The sequence below is a fragment of the Triturus cristatus genome, chromosome 10, assembly GCF_964204655.1.
Source record: "Triturus cristatus chromosome 10, aTriCri1.1, whole genome shotgun sequence".
Taxonomy (NCBI): domain Eukaryota; kingdom Metazoa; phylum Chordata; class Amphibia; order Caudata; family Salamandridae; genus Triturus; species Triturus cristatus.
Genome location: NC_140593.1, coordinates 833,102,038 through 833,126,477, shown reverse-complemented (window position 1 = coordinate 833,126,477; position 24,440 = coordinate 833,102,038). Strand labels below are relative to the sequence as shown.

The 24,440-nt window shown below is 43.9% G+C and overlaps 1 protein-coding gene across 1 annotated transcript in view; it reads left to right on the top strand.

Annotated features, from left to right (window-relative positions):
- NLRC3 (NLR family CARD domain containing 3) overlaps positions 1-24,440 on the top strand; it is an 820,465-nt gene that overhangs the window by 672,553 nt on the left and 123,472 nt on the right. The window contains exon 16 of the mRNA XM_085630169.1: positions 23,330-23,413. Coding sequence (XP_085486295.1) covers positions 23,330-23,413 — 84 coding nt within the window. The remainder of the gene's footprint in view (positions 1-23,329; positions 23,414-24,440) is intronic.

The following is a 24,440-nucleotide window of genomic DNA, read 5'->3' as shown; positions in this document are numbered from 1 at the left end:
CCCCTAACGATTTCAAACATGCTGTACAAGCCTTAGTGATTCCCATGTTGGATTATGGTAGTATAACCCTATCTGGACTGCCCAGATCCAAACTTGCTTCTCTTAGGCCCTTGCTCAACTCTGCCGCTAGACTCATCACTGGCTCAAAAAGATACAGCCACGTTTCCCCCAATCTCAAATCTCACAACTGGCTCCCCAACAAAGCAAAGATCCATCTAATAATTGCCTGCATGACGCTTAAAGCCCTCCACCACAACACCCCTAAATATCTCGTCCAGAAACTCAAACTCTCTGGTGGCTCCAGAGCATCCAGAAGCTCCAACACCCTTCTTCTGAAACCTCAGAGATTCCACAAGAAGAAAACCTACAACCATGCATTCTCTGAGATTGCCCCAAGAATCTGGAACTCATTATCTCCGTAAATCAGACGAATCCCTCGGTCATAACATTCAAGAAAGAAGCCAATAAATTCCTTATGAACAAATTTCTTCCCTAGATCACATGACTCTTATCTCCCATGTTCGCTCACACAATTAATTATCTGTGTTGTAATTTTGTTATCTCTTTAGTGTATATTATTTTGTGCTACTTCTTACCTGTTGTCACTTGGACGGGGTGGGGGTAACAGTGTTTGCGGACTCTTGCTCGCCCTATACCATTATCAATCAGAGCACTTTTGCTGAGAAATAGGGTAAAATGTGTTACACACTTGTTGGTGCTGACATAAAACCTGGAAGGTACAATCAGGCTCTTATCCCTCTTAAGGGAATGCGGGATATGCACATTGCTTTGAAAGGCTGCACCACCCCAGGTCCTGTTTACATTGCTGAGAGGGGTTCCAATTTACTAGTTTGGAGACACCAGAGGGATTTAGGTATCAAATTGGACCCCAATAGCTGAGATCCTGTTTTAGCTATTAAGTTGGATCAATGCAGCAATGGCATAGTCAAGGAATTTCCAGGGGTGTGTACTTATAATCTGGGTCACATAAAGGACTTTCAGCACAAGATAATATTAAAAGATAATCCAACACCAGTAGTGCACAAGGTTCATTCTGTTCCCATTATGATGAGGGAACCCCTAAAGTTAGAACTAGACAATTTAATGGAGCAGAAAGTTATTGAAACCATTGAGAGTTCTCTCTGGTTGGCCCCATTGTGGTAGCTCAAAAGGATGAGGGTAGAGGGATTTGTCTGTGTGTCGATCTGAGGGATTTAAAACGTAATATCTGGGTGGACAGGTTTCTTTACCTAAGATTAATGACATGATTAGCATGATTGGGAAGGCGAGTATTTTCAGTGTGATAGATCTCTTGTTAGCCTATCATCAAATTGGACTCCATCCAGAGTATAAAAGATTGACCTCATTCATGACCCCATTTGGTGCTTTTAGGCTTTGTATGATGCCATTTGGCCTCACCTCTGTGGCAGCGGTCTTCCAGAGAGTGATGCACCAATTATTGAAGGACACTAACAGTGTACTTGATTTTCAGGATGAACTACTGATTTATGGTATCTAATCTCGACCATGATACTACCCTGAGGAATATATTGGGGACCCTTAGGGAATGCGGGTCTAACCATCAAGGGGGATAAGTGCAAGTTTGATGTGGACTCTATTGGCCATCTGGGTCACCACCAAGGATGGTATTAAACCCAAGCTTGACCTGGTTGAGGCTGTAAAAGAAGCACCACCCGAGTCTAAAGACGCATTGAAGTCTTTCATGGGCCTTGTGGAATATATGGCTAAATTTGTGCAACACTTTGCCAGTTACACTGTACCGTTAAGACATCTTTTGAAGAAAGTTTCTCATTTTATATGGGAAGAGACTTGTAATCATGCGTTTGAATGTATAAAACAAGCCATTGTTGCTGCACCATCCTTAGGTCATTTTGACACTACACGTAGAACTTCACTTTACATGGATGCCAGTGCCAAAGGGTTAGGTGTGTCTCTCGTACAGGTGGTGGAGGGAAAGGAGAGGAATTTGAAATTCACCTCAAGGGTTCTCAAAAGTGCTGAAACAGCTTACAGGGCTCAATTGCACTCCACAAATCAATGACTCTGCAAATCTCAACACGCAGAAACACATCAGGTCCCCACCAAAGCTGCAAATCACCAAATGAGTATTTTAAGAAAATTATAACTTCCCCCCTCACCCCCCCCTAACGATTTCAAACATGCTGTACAAGCCTTAGTGATTCCCATGTTGGATTATGGTAGTATAACCCTATCTGGACTGCCCAGATCCAAACTTGCTTCTCTTAGGCCCTTGCTCAACTCTGCCGCTAGACTCATCACTGGCTCAAAAAGATACAGCCACGTTTCCCCCAATCTCAAATCTCACAACTGGCTCCCCAACAAAGCAAAGATCCATCTAATAATTGCCTGCATGACGCTTAAAGCCCTCCACCACAACACCCCTAAATATCTCGTCCAGAAACTCAAACTCTCTGGTGGCTCCAGAGCATCCAGAAGCTCCAACACCCTTCTTCTGAAACCTCAGAGATTCCACAAGAAGAAAACCTACAACCATGCATTCTCTGAGATTGCCCCAAGAATCTGGAACTCATTATCTCCGTAAATCAGACGAATCCCTCGGTCATAACATTCAAGAAAGAAGCCAATAAATTCCTTATGAACAAATTTCTTCCCTAGATCACATGACTCTTATCTCCCATGTTCGCTCACACAATTAATTATCTGTGTTGTAATTTTGTTATCTCTTTAGTGTATATTATTTTGTGCTACTTCTTACCTGTTGTCACTTGGACGGGGTGGGGGTAACAGTGTTTGCGGACTCTTGCTCGCCCTATACCATTATCAATCAGAGCACTTTTGCTGAGAAATAGGGTAAAATGTGTTACACACTTGTTGGTGCTGACATAAAACCTGGAAGGTACAATCAGGCTCTTATCCCTCTTAAGGGAATGCGGGATATGCACATTGCTTTGAAAGGCTGCACCACCCCAGGTCCTGTTTACATTGCTGAGAGGGGTTCCAATTTACTAGTTTGGAGACACCAGAGGGATTTAGGTATCAAATTGGACCCCAATAGCTGAGATCCTGTTTTAGCTATTAAGTTGGATCAATGCAGCAATGGCATAGTCAAGGAATTTCCAGGGGTGTGTACTTATAATCTGGGTCACATAAAGGACTTTCAGCACAAGATAATATTAAAAGATAATCCAACACCAGTAGTGCACAAGGTTCATTCTGTTCCCATTATGATGAGGGAACCCCTAAAGTTAGAACTAGACAATTTAATGGAGCAGAAAGTTATTGAAACCATTGAGAGTTCTCTCTGGTTGGCCCCATTGTGGTAGCTCAAAAGGATGAGGGTAGAGGGATTTGTCTGTGTGTCGATCTGAGGGATTTAAAACGTAATATCTGGGTGGACAGGTTTCTTTACCTAAGATTAATGACATGATTAGCATGATTGGGAAGGCGAGTATTTTCAGTGTGATAGATCTCTTGTTAGCCTATCATCAAATTGGACTCCATCCAGAGTATAAAAGATTGACCTCATTCATGACCCCATTTGGTGCTTTTAGGCTTTGTATGATGCCATTTGGCCTCACCTCTGTGGCAGCGGTCTTCCAGAGAGTGATGCACCAATTATTGAAGGACACTAACAGTGTACTTGATTTTCAGGATGAACTACTGATTTATGGTATCTAATCTCGACCATGATACTACCCTGAGGAATATATTGGGGACCCTTAGGGAATGCGGGTCTAACCATCAAGGGGGATAAGTGCAAGTTTGATGTGGACTCTATTGGCCATCTGGGTCACCACCAAGGATGGTATTAAACCCAAGCTTGACCTGGTTGAGGCTGTAAAGGAAGCACCACCCGAGTCTAAAGACGCATTGAAGTCTTTCATGGGCCTTGTGGAATATATGGCTAAATTTGTGCAACACTTTGCCAGTTACACTGTACCGTTAAGACATCTTTTGAAGAAAGTTTCTCATTTTATATGGGAAGAGACTTGTAATCATGCGTTTGAATGTATAAAACAAGCCATTGTTGCTGCACCATCCTTAGGTCATTTTGACACTACACGTAGAACTTCACTTTACATGGATGCCAGTGCCAAAGGGTTAGGTGTGTCTCTCGTACAGGTGGTGGAGGGAAAGGAGAGGAATTTGAAATTCACCTCAAGGGTTCTCAAAAGTGCTGAAGTCAATTACTCCACTATTGAAAGGGAAGCATTAGCGTGCTTCTGGGCTATCACGCACTTTAAGTTCTTTTTGTGGGGACTTCCCTTCATCTAGAGAACTGATCACAAACCCCTTACATGCCTCTTTACTTGCAGGGGAAGAGAGCACTCTACCCCACGCATAGCTAAGTGGTTCCTTGGATTAGAGGGTTACAATTTCAAAGTTGATTTTGTTCCAGGGAATAAGAATGCTGTTGCGGACTGCCTTTCCCGTCTACCTAGTAAAGGAAGTGCTTTGGAATGCAGTTGTGGTGTAGGTAGGGTTAAAGAAATGTAACCCGTGATGGTTGTGTCTAACCCTGGCATCTCTAAGGAGGAGTGGTTGGAGTGCTCAGAAACTGATGTTGTTATTTCAGCCTTGAAGAACAAGGTTGTTCATGGGTGGCCAACTCAACCTAATGGGTTGGAAGAGGACATTCACAACTATTGGGAGGCAAGACATGAACTGTATATTCATGGGAACATGCTCATGAGAGGTGAGTAAATATTTGCTTCAGGGGTTCTCCGAGAGAGGGTTATAGATCTGGCACACTAAGGGCACTTGTGATGCAGTATCACCAAGTACAAAGTCAGGCCCACATACTGGTTTCCTGGTATGGACAGTCTGGTGGAGGAATAGGTTAAGGATTGCCTTACTTGTTTGATGAATAACAAAAGTAGGGATGTCAGGAAAGCCCCCCCTCTCCCCGGTGGGGGTTCCCTCCAAACCATGGGACAAACCCAGCCTTGACATTATGGGTCTTCTCAATTGTTCGAAGTTATCCGGCAAGTACATCATTATTTTGGTGGACTACTGTTCCCATTGAATTGTTGTTAGGGTGGCCTACCACATAACTACCCATGATTTTATTGATATCTTGTTAGATACTTTTATGATTGAAGGGATACCCAGTTCCATCATCACAGACAATGGTCTTACTCAGTTCTTGCCATACTCTGGTTTGCGACGTAGTCACGTTTATTAGTAGGTCTTAACCTATCACAGTTTCCCTACGATATGGTCCGGTTACTGCTCACTGGCAACAAACTTACTTAATTCTTGCTTTTGAGAATTTTACCTTTTGACCTTGGGGACCTGCTATTCCTTACTCCCCGTTCTGTCTGCCCAAATTTGGAATCTTCGTTTTTGGTCTTATTTTTGGATCATCAAATTCGCATTTTATATAATTGGGCCATAGTACAATCCTTATTGGGATGTGCTGTACCTACGGATTGCGCACTGCATAAAGTCTACGTGTATTTCCCAATATTTCTAATTTTTGCCTTGAAAAAGTCTGTGTGTCAGACGAAACACGTGCCGGGTATTGTGTGCTGGGATAATTTCTTTAAATACATCTGGGATTACAATAAAGCATACTAAGAAAATATATTGGAAGATTTGATGTCATTTATACAACTCATTGACGTCTCTGTATTGTCTCTTTCGTGCTGAAGAAACTACAACTATGATACGGGTTTATATTGACCCATGACCAAATACTGTTGTTTGGATTTATTAATTCTTTTTTTTTGGTTGTGCTGTAATAGCCTTACTTTTCTTTTTGCAGTATATGCACATTATTGATTTAATTTGTTCATGACACCTTTGGGTAGTAGGTGTTGGAGGTTGAAATAGCACCCAGTTGATGACATATCAAGTATATATTTATCACGCATATCATTGTCACTTTGTAAATATTTCTCAAATTGTGGATTTGCGTTTTTTCCCTTGTTAGGGACACTACTGCCTGCTCTTTTCTTCAAATCACAGACAATGTGTTCAATTCCCCTCAGTGGTAATGAATGTGTTCCTAAAGGCCATATCAATTGTACACCTTAAAACCGCTCTATATTGTCCTACGGCAAACGGACTGGTGGAGAGAGTGAACCGTATGCTAAAGGAGTGTATCCAATCTGCTCAAATTTCTGGGGTGGCAGTAGATGTTGCAGTCAAAAAATTGTTACGGTCTTATCACACTGCTCCCAACTCAGTCATAGGTGTTTCACTCTTTCTCATGCTTAAGGGGAGATTGCCTGAGACTAACTTGTTCCCCAGCTGGATAGGTGGGGGTGAAGCCAGATGGACCCATCATGGAGTGGTAAATAAGTGCATTAAGAATCACCAAGAGGATTACAAAAGGAGGTACGATGCCAAACATGGGTCGAAACACAGGTGCTGCAAGGTGGGAGATTTGGTGGTGGTTAAATCTCCTTTCCCCATAGAAGGGAGCCATGAGTAAATTCTCCAAACCACTTAAAGTTACTGCGTTTGATACAAATGTGGTTGCACTTGAGGATGGCAAGGTGTGGAGCAGGGACAGAATTGCAAAGTGCCTTGTTCCAGTGCCAGAATTGGGATTTGGAGCTGTTGTACCAATGTCTAATCCCCGGTAACTGCCTGGCTGTTCTCACAGTTCTAGGGTCCCTCGGGCTCCAGCCTGGCACAGGAATTATGTGTTTCAATTAGTTCCTTATTTATTCATTATATTCTGAATTTTCTCCTAGTTCTGTGTTTCCTTCTTCGCTGGTTACCTCGTATAAGAATATGAGGGGAAAATAATGTTGTATAGGAAGGAGATGTGTTGTAATTTCGTTATCTCTTTAGTGTATATTATGTTGTGCTACTTTTTACTTGTTTTCACTTGTGCTTTTCTTTGGCATCTCCCTTTTCCCCTCTTTTCCATCCTTGGAGTCTTCCTTTGTTTCCTCTTGCGCTTGGACAGTTCAACTGTCACTGCAATCGGCGATTGTATGTGGAACATTAAACTTGTGACTTGGCTCTTTGTTTGCCTTCGTGTCTTCATTATATCATTCTGGCTACCTAATGCGCTCTTCCGTGCAGTACCGACTTTACCCCCCAGCTTCACAACACTGCCTGGTATCTGCACTGGCCTGAACTCTTACAATATGTTTTTATTAAGGCTCTATGTCATTCGACTGTTAATGAATCGGTGTTGAATGCGATATTACTGCTTTTACCACTCTGCACGATGCAATTCTGTAAAGCTCTCTGATACTCGCAAGGGCCGTGTTTGTGCTATTAACAAATATTAAAATAGATAAAAACTTCTGAGAATGGGTGCTTTGTGGGTGAAGATTTCAAAAGAAAGACATTGGAACAAGTGGAACTGCATAATGGAAAGAGATCAAATATTGGTGTGTTCTTCTGAATGACTGCTATTCCCCCACCTTGCCGGTCTTCTCAATTGCAGTTTCTAATGGAGTAATTTAGGAGGAGAAAGAGGCCTAGAATATTGTTTGGGGATTCATAGAGCCATGTTTCCGTCTAGGTTAGAATTCAAAATTACAGCTGTAGCCTGTGCATGTAAGATCGGCCGGGCCGAGTGTGTGTGTGGGGGGGGGGGGGGGGGGGTGTTTGACAGACGACTTTTTTTCCCTTCATGGTCGTCTGTTGACCCCCCCGCCCCCTCAAACCAGCCCCACCGCTCTTACCTACACAGGCCGCGGTTTGCAAAATTGGGCTTGAAATCTCCACACATTGTTTAAATGCAGAATGGAAGTTGTGTAATAGGTACCACAGCAAAGAGTTAGTGGATTTGGAGATGGGATACATTGGATGTTCAACAGATACTTCAATGTGATTTGTAAGTTCCTTCATCTTAGTAGGTTGACAGAAGAATGATGGTGGGGATGTAAAAGTAGTTCTGAGTTAGTATTGACATATGCTTGGAGGTGGTGTTCAGGTTTTCATAGTTAATGATGAGTTCACAAAGATCACCCTCTCTGAGGTAGGAGTAGGCTATATTGTGTCTCGTATTCAGATTGCTACTAGGTAGTCTGTCTTCCCGGGGATTAATCTTTATAGTGGGTTGGGGCCTGGTTGTGAATAGCATTTTAGGTGGGACAACGAGTCTGACAGATGAGTTACTACCTCTGACAAGATGTCAATTCTCTCAGTCAACTGAGATAGAGCATACAGGAGGTCAGGGGAGGGGGAGGCAGGTAAAACTCAGGTGAATGATGCTTGATCCAGTTGTTAAGATTGGAGCAGTTAATATGTACTGGTTGTGAGCAACTAGATGACATAAGTGAAGGAGAGATAATTGTTCAGGACTCCAAGGGAGGGCTGGCCAATAAGAAGCTGAAAGGCATTGTGAATGAACGGGTATATGGGAGAGAAGGCTTTGACTAAGACAGTGCTATGAGAGAAGGGAAGACGGCTGACAGGAGCAGGATTGGCAGGGGTGGTAATTTCCAAAATTTGTCTTAGAAGCATACCACTTCTATCAGTTTATCACTGGATATCGAGAGTGGCAGCATTGAGATATGTCATAAAAAGAATTAAGGCAAAACCTTGTGGCATTACTTAAAGTAAACTCACTAGTGTTATACCGTGACTCCATAGTTCTCTATGGAAGTGTTTTGTAGTAGCAGTGGTTGGCCATGTGTGGTCCTTGGCTTACTGCAGGGTGGACTGGAGTACATTTAATCCTGTTTTTTCATTCTAGTAGAATTAGAGCTGTGATTTGGGAATTGCAACTGTCTGACTCTTATGTGGTGGTGTGTTTTGAGTGAGCATGCCCTTCCCTAAACCTCTCCTTAAATTTCCATTAACTCATCCCAATTTTCCAACCACTCCACCATGCTCCTCTAACATGTATCACTAAATCCTTTATATACATGTACAGAAAAGATGGGAGAGGCAGAACGGGAGATCACCGGCCATAAGTTTGTGAATTACGTTTTGTAGTATGTGAAGTAGTACTACTCAAGTACTATTTTATGGACTCTAAAATGCCTTTTGTGAATTGGCCCAAGAGTGTATAATTTGATCTAGTTTAACGGCCAGAAAATATACAGTGTATGTACAACATATAGGGGGATATTTACAAAAAAATGTCGGAGCACGGTGTTACCACAAAATTGCTAAATCCGCGCTCTGACATTTTTTTAATGCAGGGATGCTCCGTATTTACAAAAATACGGGGCACCCCACAATTTCCCCTAGCGCTGGTGCTAAAAAAGCTGCATAGGGCCATCGCAGGCACCCTTGCACCATGTTGCAAGGGTGCCTGCGCTCCAGGGGTGTTTATGTGCAGGAAGGGACACCTTCCTTCACATTAACAATCTTTAAAAGCTATTTGCTAGAAAGAGCAAAATACGAGGAAAATGATTTCTCTTCATATCGCCATCCTAAAACCAGGTATTCCCTGGCCCCATCCTTGTAAATGTGGGGCAGCGTCAAAAAGCCATGTCTTGCAGCGAAACACACACTGCAATACCTATTGCTCGCCCCATTGCCCGCCCCTTTGCCGCAGCGGACTGCTGCGGTAAAGGGTATCATTACAAGGTGATGTTAAGCCTCGTAAATATGGGTTTGAGAGCAACGCCACCAGAGCGTAAGAAAAAGTGATACTCATGTGGCGTGACCTGGGGGCCAGAAAAATGCACCACAGTATGAGAGAACCGACAGTTATTCGGAGACCGTGACAGAAAGGTAAAGATGAGCCATAAGATGGGCCATGGTATCCTGTAAGGCGTAGATGGGCGAAACATAATTGGAAGTGACGTTGTAAGAGACCAGCTTGCTCCTGAGGTCATTACAACATGCTAACAAATGAAACAGCCACTTTTCAACCTGATGTCAGGACAACTTTCAGGATCACCGCCTGCAGTGCCAGAGCATTTTGAAAATCCACTGCGGTGCTCTTCGTGTGGATCCGGATGAAAGGCCAAGAGTCTCCGTAATCCCCTCGATGTTGCTGGCTGCAGAGCCAGGAGGGAGCGCCCGCAGGCGCTGGAAGCGGAGCCCGCGGCGCTAGCCTAACCTCGAGCACGCGCTGCTTTGGAGATGTCAGTGAGGCCTCCACAGACTGAAGATCAAGACAGGCCGACGCAACCGCGGGGCCATCCCCTGGCCCCGAGAGAAGCCGTTTGGCATTGTTTTCTGAGATGCTGAGATTGTTTTCAAGCTGGACCCAATGGGCTCTGATGCAGAGCAATGCGTTTCATCCGACCACGTGGTGTGCGAGTGCGTGGGCGTACGCACCTTTGTTTTTGTGGGAAACTGGAGGCTCTGAGAAAGAAGACGTCATCGCTTGAGGGCACAGAAATGGATATACTACTCTGGTCAGGGTAACCTCTTGAAGTCTGCTCAGCTGACGCCGAACCTGCGGTATGTTATCTGTTGCTGGGTTTCCGCATTCCTCCCAGGGAGGCAGGGATCGCTGTTATTGTCTCTTGTTGCAAATTTAGCGCTGGTCGCTGCAGTGTGAGGTGGGATCCTGGCGGCATCTGTTTAAAATGTATTCGGAAACAGACGTCGAGTCAACAAAGTCCCGAGGGTAGCACAAAGGACATACCGCACCCTTTCACCCCAAAGACATTACAGGGTGGACTAACTCTTCTGCTATCGTTAGCTCCCCAATACCTTCCTATTGCGGCTCAGAGTCCAAGGGAATGGCAGAGAATGCAAAATACAGAACAGCGCTACTTGCGCCCTGGTCCTGCTGCTGCATTCTTGACTCTGAGACCAGGGAAGCAAAGGCCGTGACAGGCTCACAAAGCCAGGTATCCATATGCGACGTGAATGGACTGGGCCTAGGGGAATCCTCTCACCAAATGTTTTTTCCTAATGTTGGACTGCATAAGCATATTCCATTAAAAGTTCAATTTTGTGGAACTCTGAGGGGCAGATCTATGTTAGACTTGCGCCACTTTTACGCCGCCGTTGCGTCACTTTTGTGACGCAGTGGTGGCGTAAACCCTGCGCCACGTTGCGCCCCATTTACATCGTGACGCATCAATGGAGATACGTCACGGTGTAAAGCCCTGAGCCACATTAAACCTGCGTCAGTTTAATGTATGCAGGGTGGGCGTTCCATCGGAAAAAGCCTCGGAAAAGTGATGCAGTGAAATCTCAGTCACTTTTCCGACGCTGCTGCGTCAAAACCTTGTGCCTGCTTGAAGCAGGCGTAAGGCATGACGCAGCATGTTAGGTATGGGCAGCCCTTAAACATTGCTGGAGTTGCGTCGTGCTTGCGACACGACTCCAGAAATGCGCCGCCCTTACGCCATCAGATGCGTCACGCATCTGTTTATCCTTACGCCACGATGCGCTGCATTGTAAATGCGGCGCATCTGTGGTGGCGCAAGGGTAAACTTGCGTGACGCATCTTTCCTGGTGCATCCCTGCTGATTTGCAGGGATGCGCCAGGAAACATAAATCTGCCCCCCTGTGTTTATGGGAAAATCACTTATTCTCCCCGCGCCTACCCAAAAATGACGGTGCCCTTGTGTAATGTAAAGCGTTCCAATCAATATCTTAAAATCCAGTTCGCGCTATATACAATTGCTAAAATAATAAATACAAAGCAACCACCATCGACTCCACGATATTCCAGAATCCAGAGTGAGCCTCTTCCAGTCATCTACCAAAACGCCCAGTACCATGACACAAAGCGATTGTGTCATTTAAAGCTGATTTGCAAACCTCGGGTAGGGTTGTTTCGTTCCAGTGCTGTCACCGATCGAAACTTTTTTGTCATTGGTCAAAATATTTTTGGAACAGATTTAAACTGTTTTGTCATTAATCGATTCATTTTGTCGGGAATCAGTTTGTTTTTGACATGTGTTTGTGCAAAACGAACCAGGTGACATTTCGAATAGCTGGTTTAGACTCTATCCCTACTACCATGTCCTCATTAGGAGTGGTTCATTAGTGGTGGCTAGTAACTGGCCTCCGGCCTACTGGAACGCTAGCTCTGGGGGCTTAAAAAGTCTAATTACCAGTTGGACTCTGAGGGTCCACTTAAGAATGGGGAGTAACACTAGAAATCAGATTCAATACATCAAGGGGTATAAGTAGCTTGGGCTAGATTTACGAAGCACCTGCGTTGTCATTCTGTCATGCAAGTCGAAGCCAGGCAACTCACGTGCTTGAGTGAGATTTAGAAAGCCATTCGATTCGATATTTGCATGGCCTTACGCCACTTTTCACCTGCACAGTAACGCAACGCAGCGCCTGGTGCTGCCTTGTATTGCCCAGGTGTTACCTGGATGAAGCATGGGCGTTCCTATGTATCTACCCATGTATTTGAACATAAACCCAGATTTAGGAAAGTCTGTAAACCTGGGTTTGCGCCAAAATGGTGCACTTACCTTGTCATACCAAGGAGAAATATCTCTACGTATCCTCTTACTTCATCTTTGCATGTGTGCTGCATTCAGCACCACATCAGGGGTAACCTGCGCTATATAAATGCAAACCTTTTCCCTCTTCTATCCCTCCACTATCATTCTCAATCCAAATAACTGATTAATACCCACCACTTTAATTACTTTCATATTTCACTACGCTAATTCACCACTAATCCTTATGGGTTCCGGAGTAGCATGCTACTCGCCAAGAAGGTGCTTCAACACCCCCATTTGGGGTAACAGGCGCTACATAAATGAAACCTTTTTTTCCCTCTTCTATCTCCCCGCTATCCTTCTCAATCCAAATAATCGACTAATATCCACCTCTCAAATTACTTTGATATTTCACTATACTAATTCACCACTAATCCTTATGGGTTCCGGAGTAGCGTGCTACTAGCCAATAAAGTGCTTCAACACCCTTTCTTCTCTCTTCTATCCCTCCGCTATCCTTCAATTCAAATAACTGACTAATATCTACCACTCAAACTACTTTCATATTAAACTATACTAATTCACCACTAATCCTTTATGGGTTTGGGACATTGCGCCCTGCCTTGTCAGACTCCGACCTTTCTAGAAGCCCCGCCCTCCTGACATCTGGTGATGGTGTGGGGATCTGATTTGTGAAGGCCCACTGGGCCAGTACTGAGGCAGAACTCTTGCGATACTTAACACTTCAACCTAGCTGATGACATCATGACATCCGTCAATCTGGAGGGGTCCATCATTGCCACAAACTGACCCGCTAAACTCCACGCAACCCAACCCGAGCATTTTAGTTTGGTTCTCGTTGCTACTGTTGGGCAGACAGATGCTTCTGTTCTCGAAGTATAGGGAGGGGGGAGGGGAAGGGATTGGGACTGTTTTTCCCATGGTTGTTGTTTCTTGTTGTTTTGCTACACCAGCTTTCTTGCGGCACACTGCGATATTCCCTTATATTATACGTACGGCTTCTTCACAAGCGCTTTCCAGCGCCTGCGCTGGAGCCCGCATGTACCCACGACTGTCCGTGGTGCGGCATGCCACTACACCAACCACCATGACTGACATACCCATTCCGAGGTCATCCCTCCACGTTCTGTCCTAGATCGTTAATGGACTTTTAGACCAACTTAAACGAATAGCTGTCCTACGATATGCGCAACGCCTCGGTATAGAGGTGCTCTTGCTTCAGGAGACGCATCTGATGGGTAACCACTGTCCTTTCCTAGCACGATATGGATACTCTATATGGCACTCTGGCTTCGCCCGAGGGGTGGCTATCCTCTTGAAGCGCACCCTTCTCTTTGTGCTCACGCAAGCTATTCATGACTCACAGGGAATGTCCGTGGCCATCTGTGGTACACTGTGCGGTAGTCCCCTCAGCCTCTTGTCCATGTACTCGCCCCCCTCGATGCTCACGTTAATCCTGAAACACTCCACCACCCTGCTGACCACCTTAACCTTGGGGCCCACTATTATCAGGGGCGACTTTAACGCGGTTTCCAGTCCGCACCTCGACACCACGGGCCCCCGTCTAGCTCTAGACTTGTGCAAGCAAAACAATTAACGAATTGGTCCGAATCCCTGGGCTTCTGCGATGCATGGCAAATCTGGCACCCTCACACCAAACAGTTCACTCATACCTCTGCAGCACACCATACGCAGGCACGCCAAGATGCAATCTTTATCCCATTGACTGACTGCAACACGATTCAAGACATCCTTATACTCCCCAGGGGTATCTCCGACCATTCCCCATTGCTCCTTAGTACGGGGGCTCCCCCCCCCTTGAAACACCCAATATAGCGGATGAACGCTTGGTTCCTCCAAGATAAGGAATTTAGAAAGGTGGTGGGGGCAGAGCTTCAGCAGTACTTCCTGACCAATGATGGATCGGTTCCATCCCCGGGTACCCTATGGGAGGCGTGCAAGGCCACCATTCCTGGCTTTGCTAAGGGCCAACTCAAGCGTCGGCGGCAGGCCCAGCTGCAGCAGATCACCTCACGAGAGGCACAAGCGCTACGCCTCGAGCAATCCCCGCCTACTGATGGCGATACTTCCCGAGAGAGGCAACTCTCTCGGGAACTGATTCGGTCTGAGGACTCACGGGAAATCAGGCAGCTTTCATTGGACACCGCCAAGCTCCTCTGGAGATCCTCCGTAGCAAGAGTATATGGCTGGGGCGACAAGAACAGCATGATTCTCCACAGACTAGCTACGTATCCTAGGGCAAACCGCATCATCCCTGAAATAGTGGACCCAGACAGGTTGACACATCGATCCCCGTTGGCAATGGCCCACGCCTTTGCCTCCTACTATCGTAAGCTCTAAGCAGAAAGGACCCCAGTACTTTTGCTCCCCGAGTTGCTGGATGTGGGTTGTGCTCGCCTCCCCCAACTGGGTTCTGCTGCTCAGGCTGATTTGGACCGCCCTATCACCCACAAAGAGATTAACGAGGTAATAGCTCATACATCTCTTAGGGCAGGACCCCTGGCCCAGATGGCCTCCCTCAGGAGTACTACGCTATCTATCACGAGACCCTCATCCCACGCCTCGCAGACCTGTTCGAAGAGGCTTTGGAGAAGGGCTCCTTCCCGCCCGAGATGGATACGGCCACCATTGTGGTTTTCCCAAAGTCTCAACCGCCATCTCGTCATTGCGCGGATTACCGTCCCATTTCTCTTATAAACACAGAGGTTAAACTATATGCCACAATTCTTGCCCAACGGCTGAAGCCCTACCTTGCCACATTGGTCCACATGGACCAATGCGGGTTCATGCCCACGCGTGGAACTAGGCACTGTCTCCGGAGGCTTCATCTGGCCTTAGATCACCGCCACTTGCTCACCCCCTACTTGGCGATTCTTCTCGTCAATTTCGAGAAGGCCTTCAATTCGGTGGATTGGAGGTATCTGGGCGACGTGCTGGCCACGATGGGTTTTGGCCCCCACTTCCGTAATCTGGTAAAAGTCCTTTATGCCCAGCCCAGGTGCGAGTCTTAGTCAATGGGGTTTTATCGGAGGCCTACCCCATTCAAAGGGGAATGAGACAGGAATGCCCCCTCTCGCTCCTTCTCTTCACCTTGGCGATGGAGCCTCTGGCAACCCTGATTCGGTCTGAGGACCTCGTTCGTGGATGGGAATGGCCCAACTCGGAGGCGGACAAGATTGCACTTTACGCAGACGATGTTTTAATCTTTTTGGTTGAACCCGCCCAGTCAGGCCCTCATTGCCTCCAGATCAGGCAGTCCTTCAGGCAGGGCTCCGGCCGAATTCCGATAAGTTGGTCCTGGTCCCCCTACACTTATCTAGAGACTGCTACGACTGGCAATCCACAATACCGCTTAGGCGTCAGTCTTTCAAATGCTTAGGGATCTGGGTCGCCCTTCTCCCAGAATTAGTCTGGTCCCTCAATATCACGCCGCTTGTGAAAAAAGCGAAGGCGGATCTTCACAAGTGGCAGACGCTACCCCTGAATCCCTTGGGGAGAGTCGCCCTGTTTAAAATGTTGATTCTCCCCAGATTCCTCTACGTCCTCCAAAACGCCACCCTTCTGTTTTCCGCGGGCTTGGTTTCGGGAACTGGATAGTATGGCCAAAAAATTCCTTGGGGGGGAGGCCTCGTCTGGCTCTGACCCTATGCCGGATTCCTCCATTCGATGGGGGCATGGGGATGACACACTTATACTTGTACTACTTGGCGACTCGCTTACTGACCATACATGATTGGTTTAATGGAGGCTAGTCCGACCCGACCTATAGGCTTGAATTGAGCGAGCTAGGTTTGCCCAAAATCCAGTCCCTGATGTACGGGGAGTCCATTCCGTCCATCCTACCAGAGGTAACGTGCACCGTGCTTTTTGCCTGGCGGGCAGCCCTGCGTCATACCCAATGGACACACAGGTTAACTCAGCATACGCCTCTGGCACGGCATACGGCTCCGGAAGGTCAGTGGGTTGCAGGGATTTCGAGCGGGGGACCTTATAGGATTCTCGTAGCTCGGGGATGTGTGGGCGAGCGGTCACATGTGCTCCTTCCAAGATCTTCAGTCCAGATACTCCCTACACCCAACACAATTCTACAAATATTTGCAATTGTGACATGCCCTCCATGTACACATATCGGACGACATAAGGAGGGGATGGGGACCCCAGGGCCCCCTTCTCATTTTTTTTTGTTTAAAAAAAAATAGGGGAAAGGCCCTGGGGATGGGGTCCCCAGGGCCCAAAAAATAGTAAAAAGAGGAGAGCCACAAAGCTCCCCTTGTACACAGAAATAAAAAAAATCTGGCATCTCACCGGAGGCCACGCCCCCTTTCTCCACCACTCTGCAAACGCTCCCCCTGGCGCGTTGTTAGTTAGGTAATTTTTAAAATGCTAATTTCTAACTATAACGTGCCTGAAACCTATGGTTTTTTCAGTGAATTTCAAAGGTTTTTTAAATGCTTATTTCTCACTATAACGTTCCTGAAACCTATGTTTTTTCAGTGACAATATATATATAAAAAAATATACAGAAATCCTGGGGTGGGAGGTCCCCTATGACGCACGGCACTCTTTCCTCGAGATTATGGATGGGCTGGATGGGTCTAGGAACGAGAAAATATTTTTCAACATGGTTATGGTAGTGGCCAAGCGAGACATAGCCGCTTCCTGGAAGCTTTCAACTCCACCTTGCTCTGGGAAGTGGCGGAAAGGGGTGGACTGGTGTGCGACACAAGACAAACCTATGTATGAAGCACGGGGTTGTCCAAAGAAGTACCACAGGGTGTGGGGCAAATGGTTTGGCACCATGGAGTAGTCAAAAGTGTGTACACATTGTTTTTATCCAATTGTAACTTATGGGGTCGAGCGTTCTGGGATTGATCATTCATCTGGCTGTGATTTGCCATCCTCAGTGTCCACTGCCGATTTGCTGGTGTATGTTTATTGTCAAAAACAATAAAATTGCTTATAAAAAAAACATCCTTTATGGGTTCCGGAGGAGCATGCTACTCGCAAAAAAAAGCACTTTAACACTCCATCAGGAGTAACAAGCTCTATATAAATGCAAACCTTTTTCCCTCTCCTATCCCTCCGCTATTCTCCTGAATCGAAATAACTGAATAACCTATCCACCACTCAAATTACTTTCAAATTTCACTATGCTAACTCAACACTAATCCTCTATGGGTTTTGGAGCAGCGTGCTAATTGCAGAAAAAGCTCTTTGACTCCTCGTCAGGGGTAGTAAGCGCTATATAAATGCAATTACAATACAATACAATACAATACATATCCAAAGATGAATGCCCCTTTAAGGATATGTTTTTTGTGCAGGAAGGTGTTCCTTCCTGCACAAAAGCTATCCTGACCACTATGCAGACACTCTTGTGGCATGCCGCAAGGGTGCCTGCATTAGCCCTGTAGTGCCACAAGGAGAGAGCAGAAGTGGGTTATAGCTTATTAAATATGGCACATTTCTACTCTCTCTTTCACGCAACACAGCTCACCAACTTTGCCTGCTGCACTGCGTCGAGTGAAAGTTTAGTAAATCTGGGCCCGTCTAGATACCGTCTGATGCTGGTATCTATTACACTATGAAATATGTTATGTGAAATAGACAATAGAATTAGCTGGTGACACGGAAAGTCATCTGAACCGGGCACGTGTCCGTCACACAATGGACCCAGTGGTCAAAGCATATCTCATATTAACTTCAGATGTTAATAAAGCTGCTGTGAGGCCTGCAAGCAATGCTTCACGATGCAAAGCAAAGTAGAATGTTTCTTCTCTATTGCTGTTGGAGGGTAATACCTTATCAAAACTCTGTGTATAGTCCGTGGCATGATGTTGGCTCCTGCAGGTCATGCTGTGCAAAGCAGGAGCCCGCTTAACCCAACCAGGGTCTTTGTATGTTTATGATGTGCCCTAAGTGCTAAGTGCAGACACATGGGTAGTTAGCTACACAGACTATAGCGGGAACCTTCTTTTGCCATGGCCTTCCATTATTTTTCTATATGCCATAGGGTGCAGCAAATATACATTATACAGTAGGTACAATCCTTAGCTTAACAATTCTGTTGTACCATACTTTAACATCAACCTTTATAACTTTCTTGATACTTTTCTCCAGTGTTTTTGTCTTGCCATGTTTTAACTGTAGATTTTTTAAACTTGATTTTTCAATCCAAAAAAAGACATTGCCATTAGTACACACTCTTTCCTTTCCGCTCTAATGCGTCTCTCTTCTGTCTCCATTGAGATGTTCTTATTTCAACCCCACTTCTCCATATCCTGGGACTCTGCCACTGGGCATAACCTCTAAAATCTCAATGCTTTTAAATAGAGGACTTACAGTGTAAATCTCAACCTCCACCCTCTCCTATCTTTTCTATGGGGAGATTCTGAAGAATGCAGGTTTACTACTTAGGGGCCGATTCTGATCTCGCTGGAAGAAGGCTTCGTCCGACTCGGATCCGGAGGGCTTTCCAACCGACTCGGGCTCCGAGCGCCCGAGTACGATGCAAACAAGCGCTGACAGACACGGGTCGTTCGGAGCCCCATTGAAGTCAATGGGAGCATGTTGTACGACGCGTACATAGTCTCCCATTGATGAAAAAGGTACGTTGGTCACAAAGGCGCCCCCCGTGGTGGGGACGCCTCTGTGCCACCCGCATCGTACATGCATGTGTAGGGGGTCCCTTGGGTCCCCCCGTGATCGACTCGTACGGCTACGGGTGAAGGGGGGTCCGGCGTGGACCTCCGAAGTCCGCTTCCCGGAGTATTTATGTGTCGGATGCTTTGACTCGATCCAGCTGTCCAAATCATGCATCGTACTGGCTCGGTCGTAAATCGCCTCCATTGCACAGCGCGGTTTGCTTATGGACGAGACGTATGGAGCGGTTTGAATCAGGAAACGATTCGGTTGGCAATTTCTTGTTTCCCGCATCGTACTTGCTCGCTTGTACAGCTGCACGAGTCGGACGGAAAAGACGCGTACGCCTCGTACTTTTTCCGGCCGGATCGCGTTCGGAGCCCTTCCGAGCGAGATCGGAATCGGCCCTAGTAGTAAATGTGGAAGGGATCAGGGAGAGCATCTGAAAAAAGAGGCTTAGCACACTAAATGGGAGCAGTTTAGAGAAGTTGTAAGGTAGGGTATTAGGAAGGGACATGCACTCACCCTCAAAAGAGTAAGCTCATTCCTATTCACAAGCTGCACTTCTAAAGTTTCTACAACCTAAAAGGAACAAAATTGTAGAAAATGTACTCCAGCTCAGCACTGGGCTAAGTCTTGCACCACACATGGCCAACCACTGATACTGCAAAACCCTCCCGCAGAAAATAATGGAGGTAGGGAATTAAAATAAACCACATAGGTCATAATGTTACATTAAATTGAATCATTTAAACTAGTTCAAAATATTAATCAATGTAATTTAATATGAAAACAAATTTCTAAAAATAAAACGCAATTATTATTTTATTTTACAAATATTTTAATAACAATTTTTGAATTTATAAAATAAAGTAGCCTTAACCTGTATCGAAATTTAATGAAGTTACTTTTAATTCATTATATCACCTTTAATAATTATTATTAGAACAATGGAATGTGGAGCACTCCATTGAATATAATGGAGTGCTCTGTGCTTCTACTGGTCGGTAGAAGCCCGCAGAGCAACATTCCTCGTTGTTTTTGTTCACAGCTGCTGCTGTGAACAATGGCCTCTCCGAGCCCGAGTGTATTTAAACCCCCTCATGCTCCGAGAGGCCTTTGTTTTATTTGTTAGAACATTCTGCCCTCTAGCGGCAGAATCTTCTAATAGCCTTATAGCCCTTTATAGCTGGGTTATACCGGGCATTAAAGTCCTGCTCCCTTGTTAAAGGCCCTCACCATCGGCTCGGACCTTTAACGCTGGAGAGGTCCTTTAATGGCTGGTATAGCCCGCTACGGCGGGCTATAAGGCTATAATGCTTAATAAAAATGGTATTTTTACTGCCATTGTTTTTTTTAAGTTAAACTTCAGAATTATTTTATAATTTAATCAGTACAAAACGATTATATTTTCTATTTAACTCATGTTAATATTAGTGTAGTTTTTTTATTTTGTTCTATATGTAAAATAAATATATCAAATAAATTTACCTTAATATATATATATATATATATATATATATATATATATATATATATATATATATATATAATACAATATTTTTACTATTATTTTAAAAGTTTAATACACTTTTTTACTTTTCTCTATATTTTACCATATTGAGATCTCTGCCACTATGTTAAATATTAATAAAAATTTACTTTATATGCTTATTTTAAATGCAGAACAAAATTTTAAAAACAAACAAAAAAACTACAGTACTATTAACGTAATTTTTAATCAAATATTCATGTAATTTATATATATGAAATAAAAAATAATGTTAAAAGATTTATTTTAAAAAAATCCCACCTGGAGTAAAATGTTTGTATTTACCGAATATGTATTAAAAATTACAAAAAGTTATGTATGAAATGAATTTGCATTTTAAAAATAGTTGTTTATTGGTAAATTAAAAAAGTTATTAAAATGTGTTCTCATTAAATAATATTTACGTACAAAATACAGAATTTTTAATATACAAGTGGGAAATCCTACAAATTATTAGTGATGCCCTCTCACACACCTAGGGATGTCATGCTTCATCATCAGGCTTGCTCCTCGTCGGGTCGGCGCTGCAGTGTCCTATGGGCCCCCCTCCTATGAGAGTGTGTTAGAGGGCTCCTGAAATCAGTAGGATAAGTGAGGTGGTTGTGTGATTGTGAGTAAAACAATCTAAAACTGACTTGAAGATGCCTACTTCGATAGTTTTATTCTGGATGCACTCCTGTCAGGGATAAAAGTCCAAATGTAAGTTGGGTCTACTGTAGACAGATGATGCGCCAGCCCAAAAAGGAGCAAACCCGATGATGAAGCATGACATCCCAAGGGGTGTGTGCGGGCATCACAAATAATTTGTAGGAATGCCCACCTCACTGTCCGCCTTTCTTAACCAAGTATAGTAACTTATAATCCTACATTTGGCTCCATCTCTCGTTTCAATGGGTGAAAACATGTAAAACTACACTTTTAAGTATCTTGACACTCAACAGTGAATAGCCAAAAGGAGTAAAGTTACTCAAAAGTGTAAGCGTAAACTTACACCTAAAGATTACTCATGATTGTGAGTTACTTTTGTGAATAGCCCCAAAAGATTTGCCTGGTCCAATCCAAATCATTCATATTGTGCCTTGACCACAGCGTGTCACATTGGAACGTCTTCAGCCTCTTTTTGAAGCATCTCATACTTTTGAAACAATAATATATTAAGCAGTGAATTCTACACCTTTTCACCCTCCTACTTGGAGCAGTCTCCCCCTCTTCTATTTCAGTGGTAGCGACGAACACTTAACAGCCCAGTATCTGAGTCTGTTTAATGTATCTGCCACTCAAATATGATATCTTAAATGGGTATGTTTATATCATGTGGGCGGGATTGTGTTCCTTGTGTACACCTGTTATCGCATAATATCAGTCCGTCACCCACAATGCTTTGCTATTGAGGGCAGAATGTTTGTAGTAATGGTGAACAAAATAAGATGCTTAAAGGGTATTGACATAAATCGTGCATTTAGTTTTCAATTTAACTTTGTGGTTCACCACCCGTTAAAACCTGATCCAGGCGGTTCAGTTAATGTATTAAGCAAAGGCAATACAACTACAAAACGCTTTGTAGGTCTTCAGCCTACAAAATAATAGTTAACCATACCAGGCATTCTCCTCCAACATCTGTGACCAAGGGAGTAGCCAAAAAATTAAAATACCTCCACTCTGATCTAGCCCTTTAACATGAGCGAACTGGACCCCCCCCCAGAAGAGTCCCCTCTTCCCTTACCAACTTCTTTCCATTTATCGTCCTTTCACCCTTCCATCCATCTTCCTTTCACCACTCTGTAATCATTCTTTCACCATTCCATTCTTCATCCTATCTATTCAGGTATCGGTCCTTTAACCATTCTATCTTTCCTTTCAGTAAACTGTGCTTTCACCCTTCAATTTATCTGTCTATTGATCGTCCGAGCTTCCATTTCCGTGCTTTTACTCATAAGTCCAACTGTTCATCCATCTTTCATTTCAGCACTTCCATCTTTCTGCCCACTTCCCTCTTTGAAATATCCCCATCCATCTTACTTTTACCCTTTCGTTCATTAATACATCCATGTACTTATCCAGTATTTCAACTCTACTGTTAATCCACCCAGACTCTCCCTCTTTGGTCCATCATTCCATTCATCTATGTATCCCTTAAATCTTCCATCATCCATGCATCCTTTTGCCCTTCCTTTCTTCATTTCACCTGGTCCTTCCATTCACTTTTATTTCATTTCACATTTTCCTTCCATTCACACTCCCTCCTTTCTCTCTTCTTACAGTAGCTGCCAATTTTTTCTTTTGTGCCCTTACTTTGTTTTTCTTACTTTTATTCATCCTCGTATTTCTAGTTACGTCTCACGCCCTGTCCCCCCCCCCTCATTTTCATTGTTACTACTTTTCTTTCTCATTCTCTAGGTTTGGCTCATCGGTTGCGTGTGTTTATATAATAACATTCATGAGAACGTAATCCACTCGATTCTCTGTATGATGTTCCCAAGGCTGTTGGGATGTGGACCCTGTGTATCCACTAGGAACAGAAATGCACTACAATAAACCATCTGGGAATCCACGCTGTCGCATTTGTTATTGCCCCCCCCAAATATATTCCCTGCATCTTCTTCACACGTATTGTAGCAATCTCATTTACCATCCATGTTTTTCACAAAACAGGTAGACGCAGTTAGGCTGTGCACAATGTGCTTTATATAGCAATATAAACACATTTAAAGGACAAATGATTATTGTGAGTTTCATTAAAAATTATGTGTGTTTCATTGTGAGAGTAATACAAACATTCACACTTGTGTTTTCTCAGCCTGCAGGGAGCCTCGATTGGAGTGAATGGCGCCAAAGCTCTAGCTGAGGCCTTGATGCTGAACCGAAGCCTCAGCACTCTAGAGTAAGTAATGGCATGTCTGTACAAAAAAATAATATATATATATATATATATATATATATATATATATATATATATATATATATATATATATATATATATATATATATATATATAATGTCCTGAGGCTTTTATTACACAAAATACAGTGGTCTAAAAGTATATGACAGGAATATGTGAGATATCTAAATTATGTCATGATTGCCTATGAAATGTGAATTTCATCATCATGACATCCCCCGAACCACTCCGGGGAGTTTTAACATGATGAGGGTTAAAACGATTGTGTGTCATGGAGGAACAAGTTAGGTTATCTAAATTATGTAGAGAAAATTGCAAATTATGCGGCACATTCTGTGGCAATATTATTTTCATCCATTCGAGCTAAAATAATTTTTGTGAAATCTGCATATTTGGCAAATATGGTAAATCCATAATTATGCGGCAAATGCTGCTGTCACAGATCACCTAAGCCCACTGACTTCACATTTTCTCATTATTTTATCAACAATGTATTAGAAAAAGGCAAACAAAACCTAAATAGCCACCACTGTAGCTGCACTTTTAATGAAAATAGATTTTTCAATTAACTACTCCAAAAATGAACATGAAATATAAAAATATATATAACGTGTACCATCTCTAATATAGTCCATCACATATCACCTTTGAGGGGTTCTTGTAAAATGTATAACCCACTCAGTTTTCTACGTCTTGGTTTATGAAGTAACCAGAACACCTTGATGGCAATATTGGACCATACAAAATAGGTAGTTATAGTAAGGACCAAAGTTTCCATAGAGGATTGTTTTTTGTTTTGCCAATAACTTTGGCACCGCTTGACGAATCTTCATTACATTTTCACAAAATGTCTTATTTTTGGTTCAGCTGCCGGGTTAAAAGTTTCATGGTGATCTGTCAAGCGGGGTCCGAGAAAAAAGGGGGGGTCCCAAAACACTTTTTCCCAATGTTATGTCTTTGGGGATTTTTCTTTTTTTGGAAAAACGACTGGAACCCGAACCACTAAACG